This window comes from Myotis myotis, unplaced genomic scaffold, assembly GCF_014108235.1.
Source record: "Myotis myotis isolate mMyoMyo1 unplaced genomic scaffold, mMyoMyo1.p scaffold_m19_p_3, whole genome shotgun sequence".
Lineage (NCBI taxonomy): Eukaryota > Metazoa > Chordata > Mammalia > Chiroptera > Vespertilionidae > Myotis > Myotis myotis.
Genome location: NW_023416335.1, coordinates 114696818 through 114710197, shown reverse-complemented (window position 1 = coordinate 114710197; position 13380 = coordinate 114696818). Strand labels below are relative to the sequence as shown.

The window sequence follows — 13380 nt, the reverse complement described above, 5'->3', positions numbered from 1 at the left end:
ACTCATAGGGCTGTTGTGAACATCAAGTGATATAATCCATGTAAAGCTGTTAAAACAGAGCCTGGTATACAGTAAGCATCAATAAATGTTGGCTGTAATTATAACACTGGTTATGCAGAGTAGAGATAAAGTAGTCTTTATCAGTGAGGAATTTACATTGTGATTAGAGAAACCACATGGAGATAGTTCTTGATGCCTTTTTTCCTCTTCGCCTCCCACAACCAATCACTTGTCAGATTTTATAGGCATTCTATTACTTGTTCTTATACTTTCCTCTTCTTATTTTTTTTTTAAATCCTCACCCGAGGATATTTTTTTCTATTGATTTTTAGAGAGAGTGGAAGAGAGAGGTAGAGAGAGAGAAACACCGATGTGAGAGAGAGACACATGGATTGGTTGCCTCCCAAGGCTGGGAGCTTGCAACTGAAGTATGTGCCCTTGACCGGAATCAAACCCAGGACCCTTCAGTCCACAGGCCAACACTCTATCCACTGAGCAAAACCGGCTAGGGCTCATCATTTCTTATTGATATCAAAATTTCATAGATTTAAAAAAAAATACAAGAGACCCACTCAGTTTAGTCCCAATTTGCCTTTCCAGTGTTGTTTCCACTCTGCTACTATAGGCAAAGTAACTGAACTCCCTCCCTAATCTGTGGAGTGGGGGGTGGGGAGTGAGGGGTGGGAGGAACTGTATTTTTCTGCTTCTTTCCTTCCAGCTATGACCTTCAAAGTCTGTCTCTAAACTTTTCTTTCTCTGAAGTGTTTTCTCCCACTCTATAGTCTTTGTACTCCCTCACAGATTTGGCAAGTTTTTCTTTTGTTAGATCTCTTTCCCTATATGATGTGTCTCCCCCTTCAAATACTATTGTTTGACATGTTCCTTCTCAAGCAGTGGCCTGAATTGTCCTGTCTCAAAACTAGTCACTCCATATAGCAAAAGCCTGATGTTACACATTCATGGTAGAGGATGCTGCTAGCCTTGCCTCTCATACTAATGCTATAAAGTGCACATTATTGGTTTTGAATATCCAGCCTAAGGCCAAACAACCTGGCTTCAAAACTCAGCTCCAACTCTAATATGCATTGTGACTTCGGACAAGTTATTTTAATTCCTGAACCTCAGTTTCCCTCTCTATAAAATGGTAATAATTATATATTTACCTCTGCATTTTTGGAAGGATTAACTGAGATACTGCATAAAGAGCTTCCCACAAGCCTGGTACATTATTAATAAGGGCTTATAAATATCTAGATATTGAGTAGGCCAGTTTGACACATTTCAAGTTTTCTTGATTTTGCCTCCTAAATATCTCTTAACTCTAATCATTTAGACCGAGCTAATGTCATTTCTTCCTTGAACTACTGTCAACTCTTTTACTAGGTGACCCCCTGGTCCATTCTCCTCACAGCAGCCAAAATAATCATTGCGGATACACATTTCTCACACTTATAATTGCCTCCCTTTGCTTTATAACTCTCCTCCCTGCTCCAAGGCTTCCTATTCCTTCTAGAATGTGGACTAAATTCCCTCCTATAGCCTCAAGCCTGCTGCTCAGGCATTGCAGCCCCTCCCCTCCCCTCCCCTCCCTCCCTCCCCTCCCCTCCCCTCCCCTCCCTTCCCCTCCCCTCCCCTGCCCTCCCCTCCCCTCCCCTCCCCTCCCTTGCCCTCCCCTCCCCTCCCCTGCCCTGCCCTCCTGCCGCACTTCATGCCTTGTTTCCACCACTGTAACCTCTGGCCTTCTGTCAGCCACTCATTCTCATGGTGTCCCTCTGCCCTGCCCTAGCCTCGTGCACGCTCCTCTCTGCCTGCAGCACTTGCCCCTGCTTCTTTGCCTGACCACCCCTCTTACGCATCTTTACTCAGCTCACTGTTATTACACTTTGCATTGTCTGTGTACTTAGACGGTAGCATTTGCTTACCACTGGCCTGGCACTCTGCATAGAGCAGGCACACAGTAAATATTTGAGACATAAGTGGATGAATGAATGTTGGCTCTTTCCCCACGGGACTTCAGGGAAGCAAGTCGTGCTGAGGCAGAATTATAGAAATCAGATGTCCTGAATTCCAGCCTGAACCCCGCACTCTAAAGAACTGAATGTGATCCAGGGCTCAGCGAGTCTGGAACAGCAGTGCACACCTTTGTGTCTCTGTATTGTGCGAGGCAGTTAGGTGGGACTTTCTCTTTTTTCTTTTTTTTGTTTCTTAGCAGAGAATAAGGTTAAGAAGACTAAGACTTCATAGGTCTTACGCTAAATTAAATTTAAAGACTTCATTACATATTTTTATATAAAAATATCCTTTTTGTCCCTGGGAAATATTCATCTTTCCATTGCTCTAGCTTGTCTTTTGAATATACTACTTTATGGCTGAGAGACATTTTAATGATTCATCTTCCAGTGCTTACCAGGATAGGGGTAGGAGCCAGAGGTAAGAGGAAGGATAGGGTCTAACGCTGTTTTGTGCCTGTTCCATATATTAGGTGAGCATTTTAGAATATTATGCAAAAAGAGCACAGGACCTGTCTGGAATGTTCTTACCCTCTTCAGCTTTCGGATGAAGAGAGTTAACAGCAGCCAGAAGAGGGTCGCAGCCACACAGGTGCACGTGAGAGTGATCAGCTCCAGATTGGACTTGTCTGAGGTCCCTGGAAAACAAAAACACCGAGGTGGTTAAACAGCGACTCCCAAACGCAGGGTCTTTGTGATTTTATTATTTATTTTTTAAAAAAATATGTTTTTATTGATTTTTAGAGACAGAGGAAGGGGGAGGGATAGAGAGATAGAAACATCAATGAGAGGGACATATCATCAATCATCTGCCTCCTGCATGCACCCCCACTGGGGATTGGGCCTGCAACCCAGGCATGTGCCCTGACTGGGAATTGAACCTACCACCTCTTGGTTCCTGGTCCTGATACTCAACCACTGAGCCATCCAGCCAGGCAGGTCTTTGTGATTTTATAAAAGATGTCTAGTGCCCCTAAATGTTCATCATGGCGAATGCAATCTGCTGGCTCGAGAATCCGTGTCTGGGACAGGTCTTCCCATACCTTCCGTTTCAGGCAGAGTCCACAATATCATCACAATAAACTCACACATCAATTAAAAGTCTTTCCAGAAATTTTGCTGTTGAATTTGCAAACTTCATAATCCCAGAAATAGCTAATTAAAAATCAGAGGAGAAGTTAAAAATGGGAAAAAAATTATGGCAGGAACAAAAGCCCATTAAAGTGCTAAATCTGGAATATGTTAAATCTCCCTAATGGGTTTTAGAGGAACTTCTAAAGAAAAAGAAAAAAAAATTACATAAAAGGGCTCCTTTGGGACTCACAACATTCTTCAAAGTAGAATTAAAAAATAAAAATAAAGCTCAAGGACTGTCACAATTGCCTGCTCACTGCTTTTGGAACAGCCAGGCCAAGTCCCCCCCCCCCCCCCCCCCCCCTCGCAACCTGGGGCTCTGCCCTCGGCCTCTCCTGCAGTCAGCCTGCAGTGCAGGGGCTGAGGTGAGAAGAGGTAACTGCTGGATGGGATTCTTCCCAAGCACCTCATTTCCCAGAATCACAGAGATCAAAAGCTGAGCACTGTTCCCCCATGACCAGAAAGAAAAGACCCAAAGTACTCAGGAGAAGCCTCCAGAGAGGAAGCTCTGGGCGTTGTAAAGGAATGCCCAGTGGGCCGGGATGGCGGCTCCCTGCTGACTGACTCCAGCGGACAGTTTCCCAGGAGTTTCTAAAGTAATGCCCTTATCCTTCAACTTCATTAAAAGGAGACAGAGGCTCAGTATTAAGTTAGACCAAGAATAAGTGACACTTATTCTTTTTAGAAATGATGGTGTGGATGGTATCATTTATTGAACACTTATGTGCCTAGCTTTCATAACCCCCCATGAAGTAGGTGGCAATAATATCCCCGCTTCATAGATAGACATCTTTTTGGCTCTTTGTTTCAATCCAACAAAGATGTATTGAATCCTACTACAGGCGAGGTTCCAGGCTGGAGGAGATAGGAAGATGAATGAGGGAAAGTTGTCCCTCTCAAGGCACTCACTCACAAACCGAAGCAATAGACTTAAGGCAAATACAAAGAAATTAGATTTTAAAAGTATCTGAGGCTGAAGGAATCTAATACTTTTTTGAAGAAGTGACATTTGAAATGGAGTTGACTTAAAGAGATGAAGACAGGAGAGGGCATTATAGGGCAGAGGGAACAGTATGAGTTAAGACCCAGGACTGAGAAATGATAGGGGGCTGATGGTAGTATAATGCAAGATCTAGGACAGGACTAGACCACAGAGAATCTGAGCATCTGGGTGAAGGTTCTCTGCCTTGAATAATAGCAAATACACAAGCTAGAAACCCGAGCCTCCTCCTTTTTTATCTATCCAGCCACCAAGTACAAGTACCTCCTGTAGGCCAGAGTCCCCTCAGTGCATCTCTTAGCTTAAAGGGGAAACTGACATTTTTCTCTCTCTCTCCAGTCCGTCACAAGGTCCTGCCCATCCTACTTCTGTTATTGTCATAGTTGGCTAGTTAATGTCTATAAAGGAAGAGAGCGAAGGGAGAGCCAGACATTGTTGAGCATATTCACCTAGGAAGCATCAGCCTGTTTGTTTCACAAGCAAGTTACAGCTTCGCAGCCCAGGGAACTGCAGCATTGTTCCTCCAAGGAGAGCAACACCCCTCCTTCCGCCCTCCAGTACTGGATTGTTGGGGGTAAAGAGGGAGACAGGCACATGTGCAGTAGAAGTCGGGGGGCGGGGGGCACAGGGGAGGTGCTTGCCTGGCAGTCTAGCTTGGGAACAATGGATTGGCTAAGGGGTGGACCCCATGAGGAGTGTGTGAATTGTTAATTGGCCAGTTTGAAGAAGCTCTAGGTTAAAATCCCCAGACAGAGTCCCCTCCCTCTTTCTCTGTGACCTGTACTTGCCAGTGGGCTTGCCTGTTCTCTCTCCGCAGCCACGTGGCCTTAAGCAGCTGCATGGCCCCTTGCCATGTGGACCCCCACATGCAATGAACTAAGCTAGCCAGATGCTGAATGGACTGGACTTCAATATGGAGTAGGAACTCTGGGCAGTGGCCATAATTCTAGCCCAGCTGAAGATAAGATTGGACTTCTGCCATGGCGAGATGGACAGAGATGGGACCTTGAGGGGAACCTCCTGAATTTTATATCATCAATAAAGCTTTCCATTTTATATCATCAATAAAGAAACCCCATCCTCTCGTGGGGCCCTCAGGAAATTCTTTTCTCTCAGCACCCCAAGAACTCCACTTCCTGATAACACTTTCATGGCTCATGGAATTATCACCTTCTGTCCTTCCTCACAATGATTGTCCAAATCAAGGCCTGGACACCTGCATTAGTTCCCCAACCAACCTTGACTCCCTCCAGTCTCTCCTCCACTCTGTAGCCAGAGTGAGCTTCCCAAATCACAAATTTAATCCTATTGCGCCTCTGCCTAGATTCCATCTTTGCCACCTGCACATCCCCCTGTCACTGTCAGGATAAAAAACACCCTTAGATCCTACCCCAAACTTTCCTATCTCTTCTGCTTTATCTCCTGTTATCCTGACACTTGCTCCCATCACAGAAAAATACTTGTAGTTTCTTAAATATGCCAGGCCTTCGGCACCGCTATGCTTTGGCCTTTGCTGATTCTCAACCAGAATGTAAGCTTCCCAAAGGCTGAGGCACATCTTATTTCTCTTCATATCCCCACTCATCAGATTGGGTGAATGAGTGGATATATTATGTTTTGCTTTGTCTCCGAAGAATTTCATGAAGCTTTCAAAGCATTCATGGTCAAATTCCTGTTCATGTGTGTTAATCCAACAAACATAGGAACACCACCTATATCCCAGGTTCTGTTCTGGGTGCTAGTGTATCATGGTAAGTGGAAGCTACCTCTCACATAGTATGTCACACATACTAGACATCCTGCAATTATTGGTTGAGTGAATGAATGAATTTGGCTTCATTTGCTGCTTTGTCAGCTTGTGGTTAAGTTTCCCTGAACCAGGAGAAACCAAGATGGCAGCATAGGTAAACACATAGTTTGCTGCCTCGCACAACCACTTCAAAAATACAGCTAAAAGACAGAACGGACATCATCCAGAACCACAGGAAGGCTGGCTGAGTGGAAATTCTACAACTAGAAGGAAAGACAAAAGCATTCCGAGACTCAGAGGAGGTGCGGTGCAGAAGTAAAATACTAAGGTACAGAGGCGCATGCGGAGAGGGCTGGTGGCTGAGGGCGCGGTTGTCTTTTTCAATCGGGAAGGAGTCTCAGGCTCTGAGCTCCAGTTCTGGGTCAGTCTTTGGGGACCCAGACTCATATGGGAGAAGCAGGACTGTCTGGCATCAGTCGGAACTTCAGGGCAGCTCTCTCTCAGAGGTGCCTGCAGTGATTACTGGGACATTGAGAAGCAGAGCCTCTGAGGGCAGGACTGAGAGCAGCCATAACTGCTCACTCTGCCCTGTTGATCCTGTGGGACCCACCCTGCCCAAGCCCTGCACGGAGGCTTTTGCTGGGTAGCCTCAGGCAAAAGCTAGATAAACACCTCCCTAGAGATCCAGGAGCGAGTGTCCCCAGTGGTCAGAGTGGGACCATCCAGTTTGCAGCTTCTTGGACCCTTAAAGGACACACTCAGGGGGCAGACCCAGTGAGCACCAAAGCCCCATTGAAGCAAGTCTTGCCCCGGAGGGGTGTCTCCAGCACAGAAGTTCTCCCACTGCAGACACAGCTGATTCTCACAGCCAATTGGCCTGGAGGTCATTCCCTCCCAGTGTTAACTACAATAATCAAGGCTTAACTACAACAAGACTGTGCACAAAGCCCACAAAGGGGTGCACCAAGAGTGTCCACCTCAGGTAATTGGGGAGGCTGAACCACTGGGCCCTAGTGGACACTTAGCACAGAAAACCACTTTATCAACACAGGGAAGCATAAAAAATGTGGAGACAAAGAAACAGGACACAAATGACAGAAATGGAGGAAAGCAAACTACTGGCTATACAGTTCAAAACCACACTTTTAAGGTTTTTCAAGAACTTTCTAGAAGCTGCTGATAAATATAGTAAGACCCTCCAAAAGACTGGTGAGACCACCGATAAATGTAGTGAGATCCTCAAGAAATCTAGTCAGACCCTCGATGTTATGATAAAGGACCAACTGGAAATTAAGCATACACTGACTGAAATAAAGAATATTATACGGACTCCCAACAGCAGACTAGAGGATCACAAGAATCAAGTCAATGATCTGAAATACAAAGAAGCAAAAAACACCCAACCGGAAAAGCAAAAAGAAAAAAGAATCCAAAAATACAAAGATAGTGTAAGGAGCCTCTGGGACAGCTTCAAACATACCAACATCCGAATTATAGGGGTGTCAGAAGAAGAGAGAGAGCAAGATATTGAAAACCTATTTGAAGAAATAATGACAGAAAACTTCCCCTACCTAGTGAAAGAAATAGACTTACAAGCCCAGGAAGCACATAGAACCCCAAACAAAAGGAATCCAAAGAGGACCACACCAAGGCACATCATAATTAAAATGTCAAGAGCAAAAGACAAAGAGAGAATCTTAAAGCAGCAAGAGAAAGAAAGTCAGTTACCTACAAGGGAGTACCCATACGACTGTCAGCTGATTTCTAAACAGAAACTATGCAGGCCAGAAGGGAGTGGCAAGAAATATTCAAAGTGATGAATGCCAAGAACCTACAACCAAGATTACTTTATCCAGCAAAGCTATCATTCAGAATTGAAGGTCAGATAAAGAGCTTCACAGATAAGAAAAAGCTAAAGGAGTTCATCACCACCAAACCAGTATTATATGAAATGCTGAAAGGTACCCTTTAAGAAGAAGAAGAAGAAGAAAAAGGTAAAGATACAAAATTATGAACAACAAATACACATCTATCAACAAGTGAATCTGAAAATCAAGTGAATAATCTGATGAACAGAATAAACTGGTGATTATCATAGAATCAGGGGCATAGAAAGGGAGTGGACTGACTGTTCTTGAGGGGGAAAGGGATGTGGGGGATGTGGGAAGAGACTGAACAAAAATTGTGCACCTAAGGATGAGGACAGTGGTGGGGAGTGAGGGCGGAGGGTGGGGTGGGAACTGGGTGGAGGGGAGTTATGGGGGGAAAAAGAGGAACAAATGTAATAATCTGAACAATAAAGATTTAATTTAAAAACAAAAACAAAAACAAAAACAAAAACCAAACAAACAACAAAAAGAAGTTTCCCTGAACCTCATGAAATTGAGAACAATCTCCTTGAAGAAGTTTCAAAGCACGATCACCTTTTTTTCAATATGCATCTTCTCATGGGAATATTTTAAGCTCAAATTACTATAAGTTTGGATTTCAGCCCACACAGTGAGAGGTCTGATGCTGCCTTGCTGTTTACACACACACACACACACGCACGCACGCACACGCACGCACGCACGCACACACACACACGCACACACACACATGCACACACGCATGTGCGCACACACACACTTTTTTGCTTATGCTGCAAATGAGTTTTGTGGAATATGATTGGGACCAGCTGAGGGTACAGTGGCCATTGGCTGTTGGAGACACTGATAGCATCTTGAGAGGAGTTATGTCTGCAGATGCCGCCTGCATGGAGTGCCCTGCTCGAGGTCCCCTCCCATTGTGGGAACGTTCTCACTGCATTCCAAGGGGCAGGAAGTTGACCCCCAAAGTAATTCCACAGTCCTTACTCAGGCAAAGTTCCCCATCTGTTTGTGTGCACTTACACATTTAAAGAATCAACACAGGAAAAACATCTCCAAGATGAACATTTATTAGAAAAGAAGGGCCTGTTTAGTCTATTCCTGCTCACTGAATAATAAAATAAGAATTTTAAAAGATGTAATGTAGTATCTGTGCTCTGTCTCTATCTCATTCGATAGCTCAATCTCTGTCTTTATTGGAAAGCAGCCATTAGGATGACCTTAGGCTGGGTAGACGGACTTAAGTCAGCAGCATCTCTTCCTACACAACTCTTCGATGTTTTCTCAGAGCTCAAACATCCACACACCAGCCTGACTAGACCCGGCTTCAACTTGCTGGTGGCAGCTGATGAGTTCAGTGCATGAAACACTCCAGCTGCACACGGCAGGGAAAGGAAGGCCGGCGGAAACGTGGGTGGGATTTGACAATGACTAGGAGTTAGCACAGGGTCTTAGGGACATCACTCCCATGTGATGTGTGGTTCCAAATTGGTGTAATTTTTCTAAGGTTTATAAGAATATTAAAACTGGCCTTCATATAATCTGTGAAGCTTTTTAGGAATCTGTACAGCAATTTGGAACCCCTCTGAAGGACAGTGATGTATGGAAGTACTGTATTAGGATTAAATTTGAAGTACATTTTCAGGAGTAATTTCAGGTAAATATATTTAAAATTGCTTTTATGTGTCATCCATTCTGTAACACACTTTTAGTGCAACAATTAAATCTTTAGGTCAAATAAGGATTTTGTAGTTTGGAACACCATTTGGGTGACTAGGAAAACTACTTACAGAAGGTTTTGTCACAATGAGATTTGGTTGATCATATTAACAAATAATGATGTTAACTAATATTTTAAAAGTTTCTATTATATGCCAGATACAGTTTGAAGTGTGCTAATTATTATACCAACCTATTAAAGTTGGGTTACCATTTTGTAGATAATAAACTAAAGCTCTAGGAAGGTAAGTAATTTGCCCAGGGTTCTATGGCTCATGAGAAGTGATGCACCTTGCTCTAGAGTGGGCCCTCTTCCCCACTAGGCCCTGCTGCCCTGGAGCTGAGAGGCAACTGTGCAGAATTGTTAAACATGGACCCAGTTTTCAGCTCTGTTGCTTCCTAGCTTCGTAACTCTGGACAGAGTCCTAAATCCCTCTGAGCCTCAGATTCTCACTTGTAAATAGAAATAAAAACTTCATATTATTGCAAAAGTTAAGGAGGTTAATGCACATTATGTGCTTTTAAAAAAGTTCACTGCATGTTCAATAAGCATAAGATATTAGAAATCAATTAATTCCATCACCATTTTTTGAATTCTTGATCAAGGCTTTATGTCATTGTAGATTTGCAGTCCAAAGGCAGCCATACCCTATTTCTACCCCCCCCCCCCAAACTCCCTCACCCCCACCCTGGCTCGGCTGTGTGAAATTACTGGGAGCCAGCTCAGCTCTCTGGTTTGAGCGCTGTTCTCTCCTTGGGAAAGGCTTTCGAGTTGCCGACACCCATGAGAGGAGGAACCTCAGTCACCAACATCATCATGTGAATTAGTTTATCACATCCTTCCTAGTGCCAGGAGAGCCATGAGTGAATGTGGGGCAGGGTTCAGGAAGAGAGGAGCTGAAATGGAGGACAGTCAGGGATCAGAGGAGAAAGGAACTGAGAGCTGGCTAAGGGTGACAGGAAGGCGTGGCTAGGTAACCAAGACAACTATTTTGTCTTTTCCTATTCTTTACCACTGGAATTTTATTAAACATAGTGTATACTTCTTGCTGTGTGAGGCCTTCCCTGAAATGTGTTAATGTACAATTATTGTGGCACAAAATTTGCAAATCACACCTTTCATGTCATTTCAAGTGGTGAGACTGCAGAACCCTGAGGCAGTCCTTCTATGATTGCCATGATTTTTGTATCATCAGTCACCTTCAAAAGATGTTTAAAATGGTAGTTATTCTTCAAGTTGTTTTCTCCTATATATTATAAGTACTATTTCAATAGCAAGGCCTGACTCTGTTAAAAGAATGTATTTCTATATATTGTGATTATTACTTTCAATAATAATTATAAAATATAGTTTATCTGAGGTCCTTGGATAAAATGTGCCACACTTTCATTGTAACAGTCCCCTTGAGTTCCATGGGCTATTGAATGCTGTGAATTTCAGAAATTATTTTAGTTAGTGACAGTTTTGTTGTTATTGTTTAAATATGAGGCTGTTCCCTTTGAGAGCTCCACGTGTGCTCGTGTGCAGTCCAAACCAAACAAGACCCATCATTATTTAAAGAAGCTGCATTACCTCCACAGTCCACTCAGCCTTTTCAGATACAAAAACAACACATTGTTTTATCTATGAGTATAAGAATCCTTTTTTAAAGGAAATAAAAAGAGCAGACAGTTTCCTTCCTGGCTAATTCACGAACCGCTTTAAATCTGTTAAACATAGCCACAGACACAACTTATGCTCCTGGCTTCATTTCCTAAACTCCACCTGACAAGATAGGTCAGTGGGAAGGGTCTATTTGCATATATCAGGGAGTCAGTCTCAAGCCAGGGAACGTTTCACAGCCACCAGAGTGAGAAGAATAATGCCTTAGACTCTAGGGCCGGAATCTAATTTCAGTGATAAAATTACTCAGCAGGTGCTGCATTCAACTGTTCTGAACAGCCTCCAAGGATCAAATTTTTATTCCGTGAGCCCAAAGCGCTTTCATTCAAGATTGCATCTAACTTACAAAATCCACCTAATGTCAACTTTCAAGAAATGTTCCTACTCAAAATGACAGGTATCCTTAGATGGAGCTGAAGCCTGCCTCCTTGAAACTTCACCATCTCCCTTCCTTGGTTCTATTTTTCAGTGTATCAAAGAAGGAGTCAAATGTCTCCTCAGTCCGAAAGCTCCTTAAGTATTTGAAGGAAACAATAATGTCAGCCCAAGTTGTCTCCTTTTTAGACTAAACACCCTTCTTTCCTTGCACTGCTTTGCCATTACTCTATTAGGACTATGGTTCCACTTATTTATGCTTAGAGATGGGTACAATGTTTCAGGTGTAGTTTGATGATTAAAGATCAGGTAATCTGTTTCCTCAACTAACCGCAAGTTTTAAACAGAGAATTTGGAAATAGCCATCCCTTTTAAAGCAGAAAAAAATTACAAAAGAGAGCAAGGGAGAAGGCAGAAAAACTATGAAAAGCAGACACAAGAACTCAAATAGCATGGCAACTGGGGGCAATAACCAGTAAAAAAGAAGGATGAATATTCTAGTATATAGTCGTAGCCATGTTGCAAACTATACAATTTCTCTACGTGATATTAAAAATTAATGCCACATGAGGGAAAAGAGGTCATGAATCAAAAATACAGATTCCTCATAAAATTCAATGGACTAGACAGTAGGAAATACCTAGAATTATTTAGACTTCATTATTGCCAAAGAAGAAAAGGATGTAGAAGGTCCAAAGTTGCTCATAACTTGCTGTCTCCTTCCTGCTCATTCACCTGCTCACCCAGCATCTGACAAGGTCTCCGTTAGAGATCAGGTCACCATATCCTCTTCTGCCTCTGTGAGCTTTGGTGGCCTGACTAGCAGCATTGTGTAGTCTGTTTTATACAAATTATGTTTCTACTTTACCCTTAGGAGGCACTCAAAATGTTTATTGACCTGGTTCTTAATTGTTTCATGTGCACCTTACTCTCCTTTCAACTAGGTCTTCAAAGCTCACTGAGGAGAGTTGATTGTGGCTTACACTTCCATATCCTGCATAATCCTGGGCAAATAATTAAGTCACTGAGTTAACAGCACATTGAATTTGGTTTTTCTCTAGTGCCCTAAACAATATACTGGTGCATTTCTTTTATCAGATATTCAGTGGTGGTTTTCTAAATATATGAATCCAACAAACATTTATCCAGTGCTCTGGGATAGAAGAGTGAGTGATAGGCAATGATAAGCATTGCATTAAAGGTACATGTCAAGAGCCATGGGAGCACAGAGGGCAGATGAATGGTGTGATCAGTAATCAGGTGTAGAGAAAGTGAATGATAAAGGACTAGAGGCCCAGTGCACGAAATTCGGGGGGGGGGGGGGGGGCGTCCCTCACCCTGGCCTGAACCCTCTCACAGTCCGGGAGCTGGCAGTCAGACATCCTTAGTGCTGTTGGCTTAGGGCTTCTGGCTGAGCGGCGCTCCCCTTGTGGGAGCGCACTGACCACCAGGGGGCAGCTCCTGCATTGAGTGTCTGCACCCTGGTGGTTAGTGCGCATCATAGCAACCAGTTGTGCCACTGTTCAGTTGACTTGCATATTAGCCTTTTATTATATAGGATGAGTGGATTGTCCAGGGGGAGAATGGATGGGAAGGAAGCCTGTTCAGAGAAAAGGGAAAGAACGCGCTGAGGCAGAAGACTAGGAGGAGCACAGTGTGTTCACTGGATCACAAGTAATGCAGTCCAGCCAGAGTGTGGGACTTGTGGGAAGGAGACGGGATGGGGGTGGAGAAGGAGTCTACAGAGGACCTGTGTGCCTGCATGTGGGGAATAGGCGATCGGGAACCACTGCAAGATTTGAAGCAGGGAAGTAACATGTCATATGATTTGTTATTTAAAAAAGATCACTCTAGATTTGGGA

The 13380-nt window shown here is 43.6% G+C and overlaps 1 protein-coding gene across 2 annotated transcripts in view; it reads right to left on the bottom strand.

The window, feature by feature from the left end:
- The window catches only part of FLT1 (fms related receptor tyrosine kinase 1), a 204534-nt gene that overhangs the window by 53829 nt on the left and 137325 nt on the right, over window positions 1-13380 (bottom strand). For both annotated transcript variants that reach the window (XM_036299247.1, XM_036299248.1), the window contains one exon: window positions 2541-2647. In XM_036299247.1, the coding sequence (XP_036155140.1) occupies window positions 2541-2647 (107 nt within the window). The remainder of the gene's footprint in view (window positions 1-2540; window positions 2648-13380) is intronic.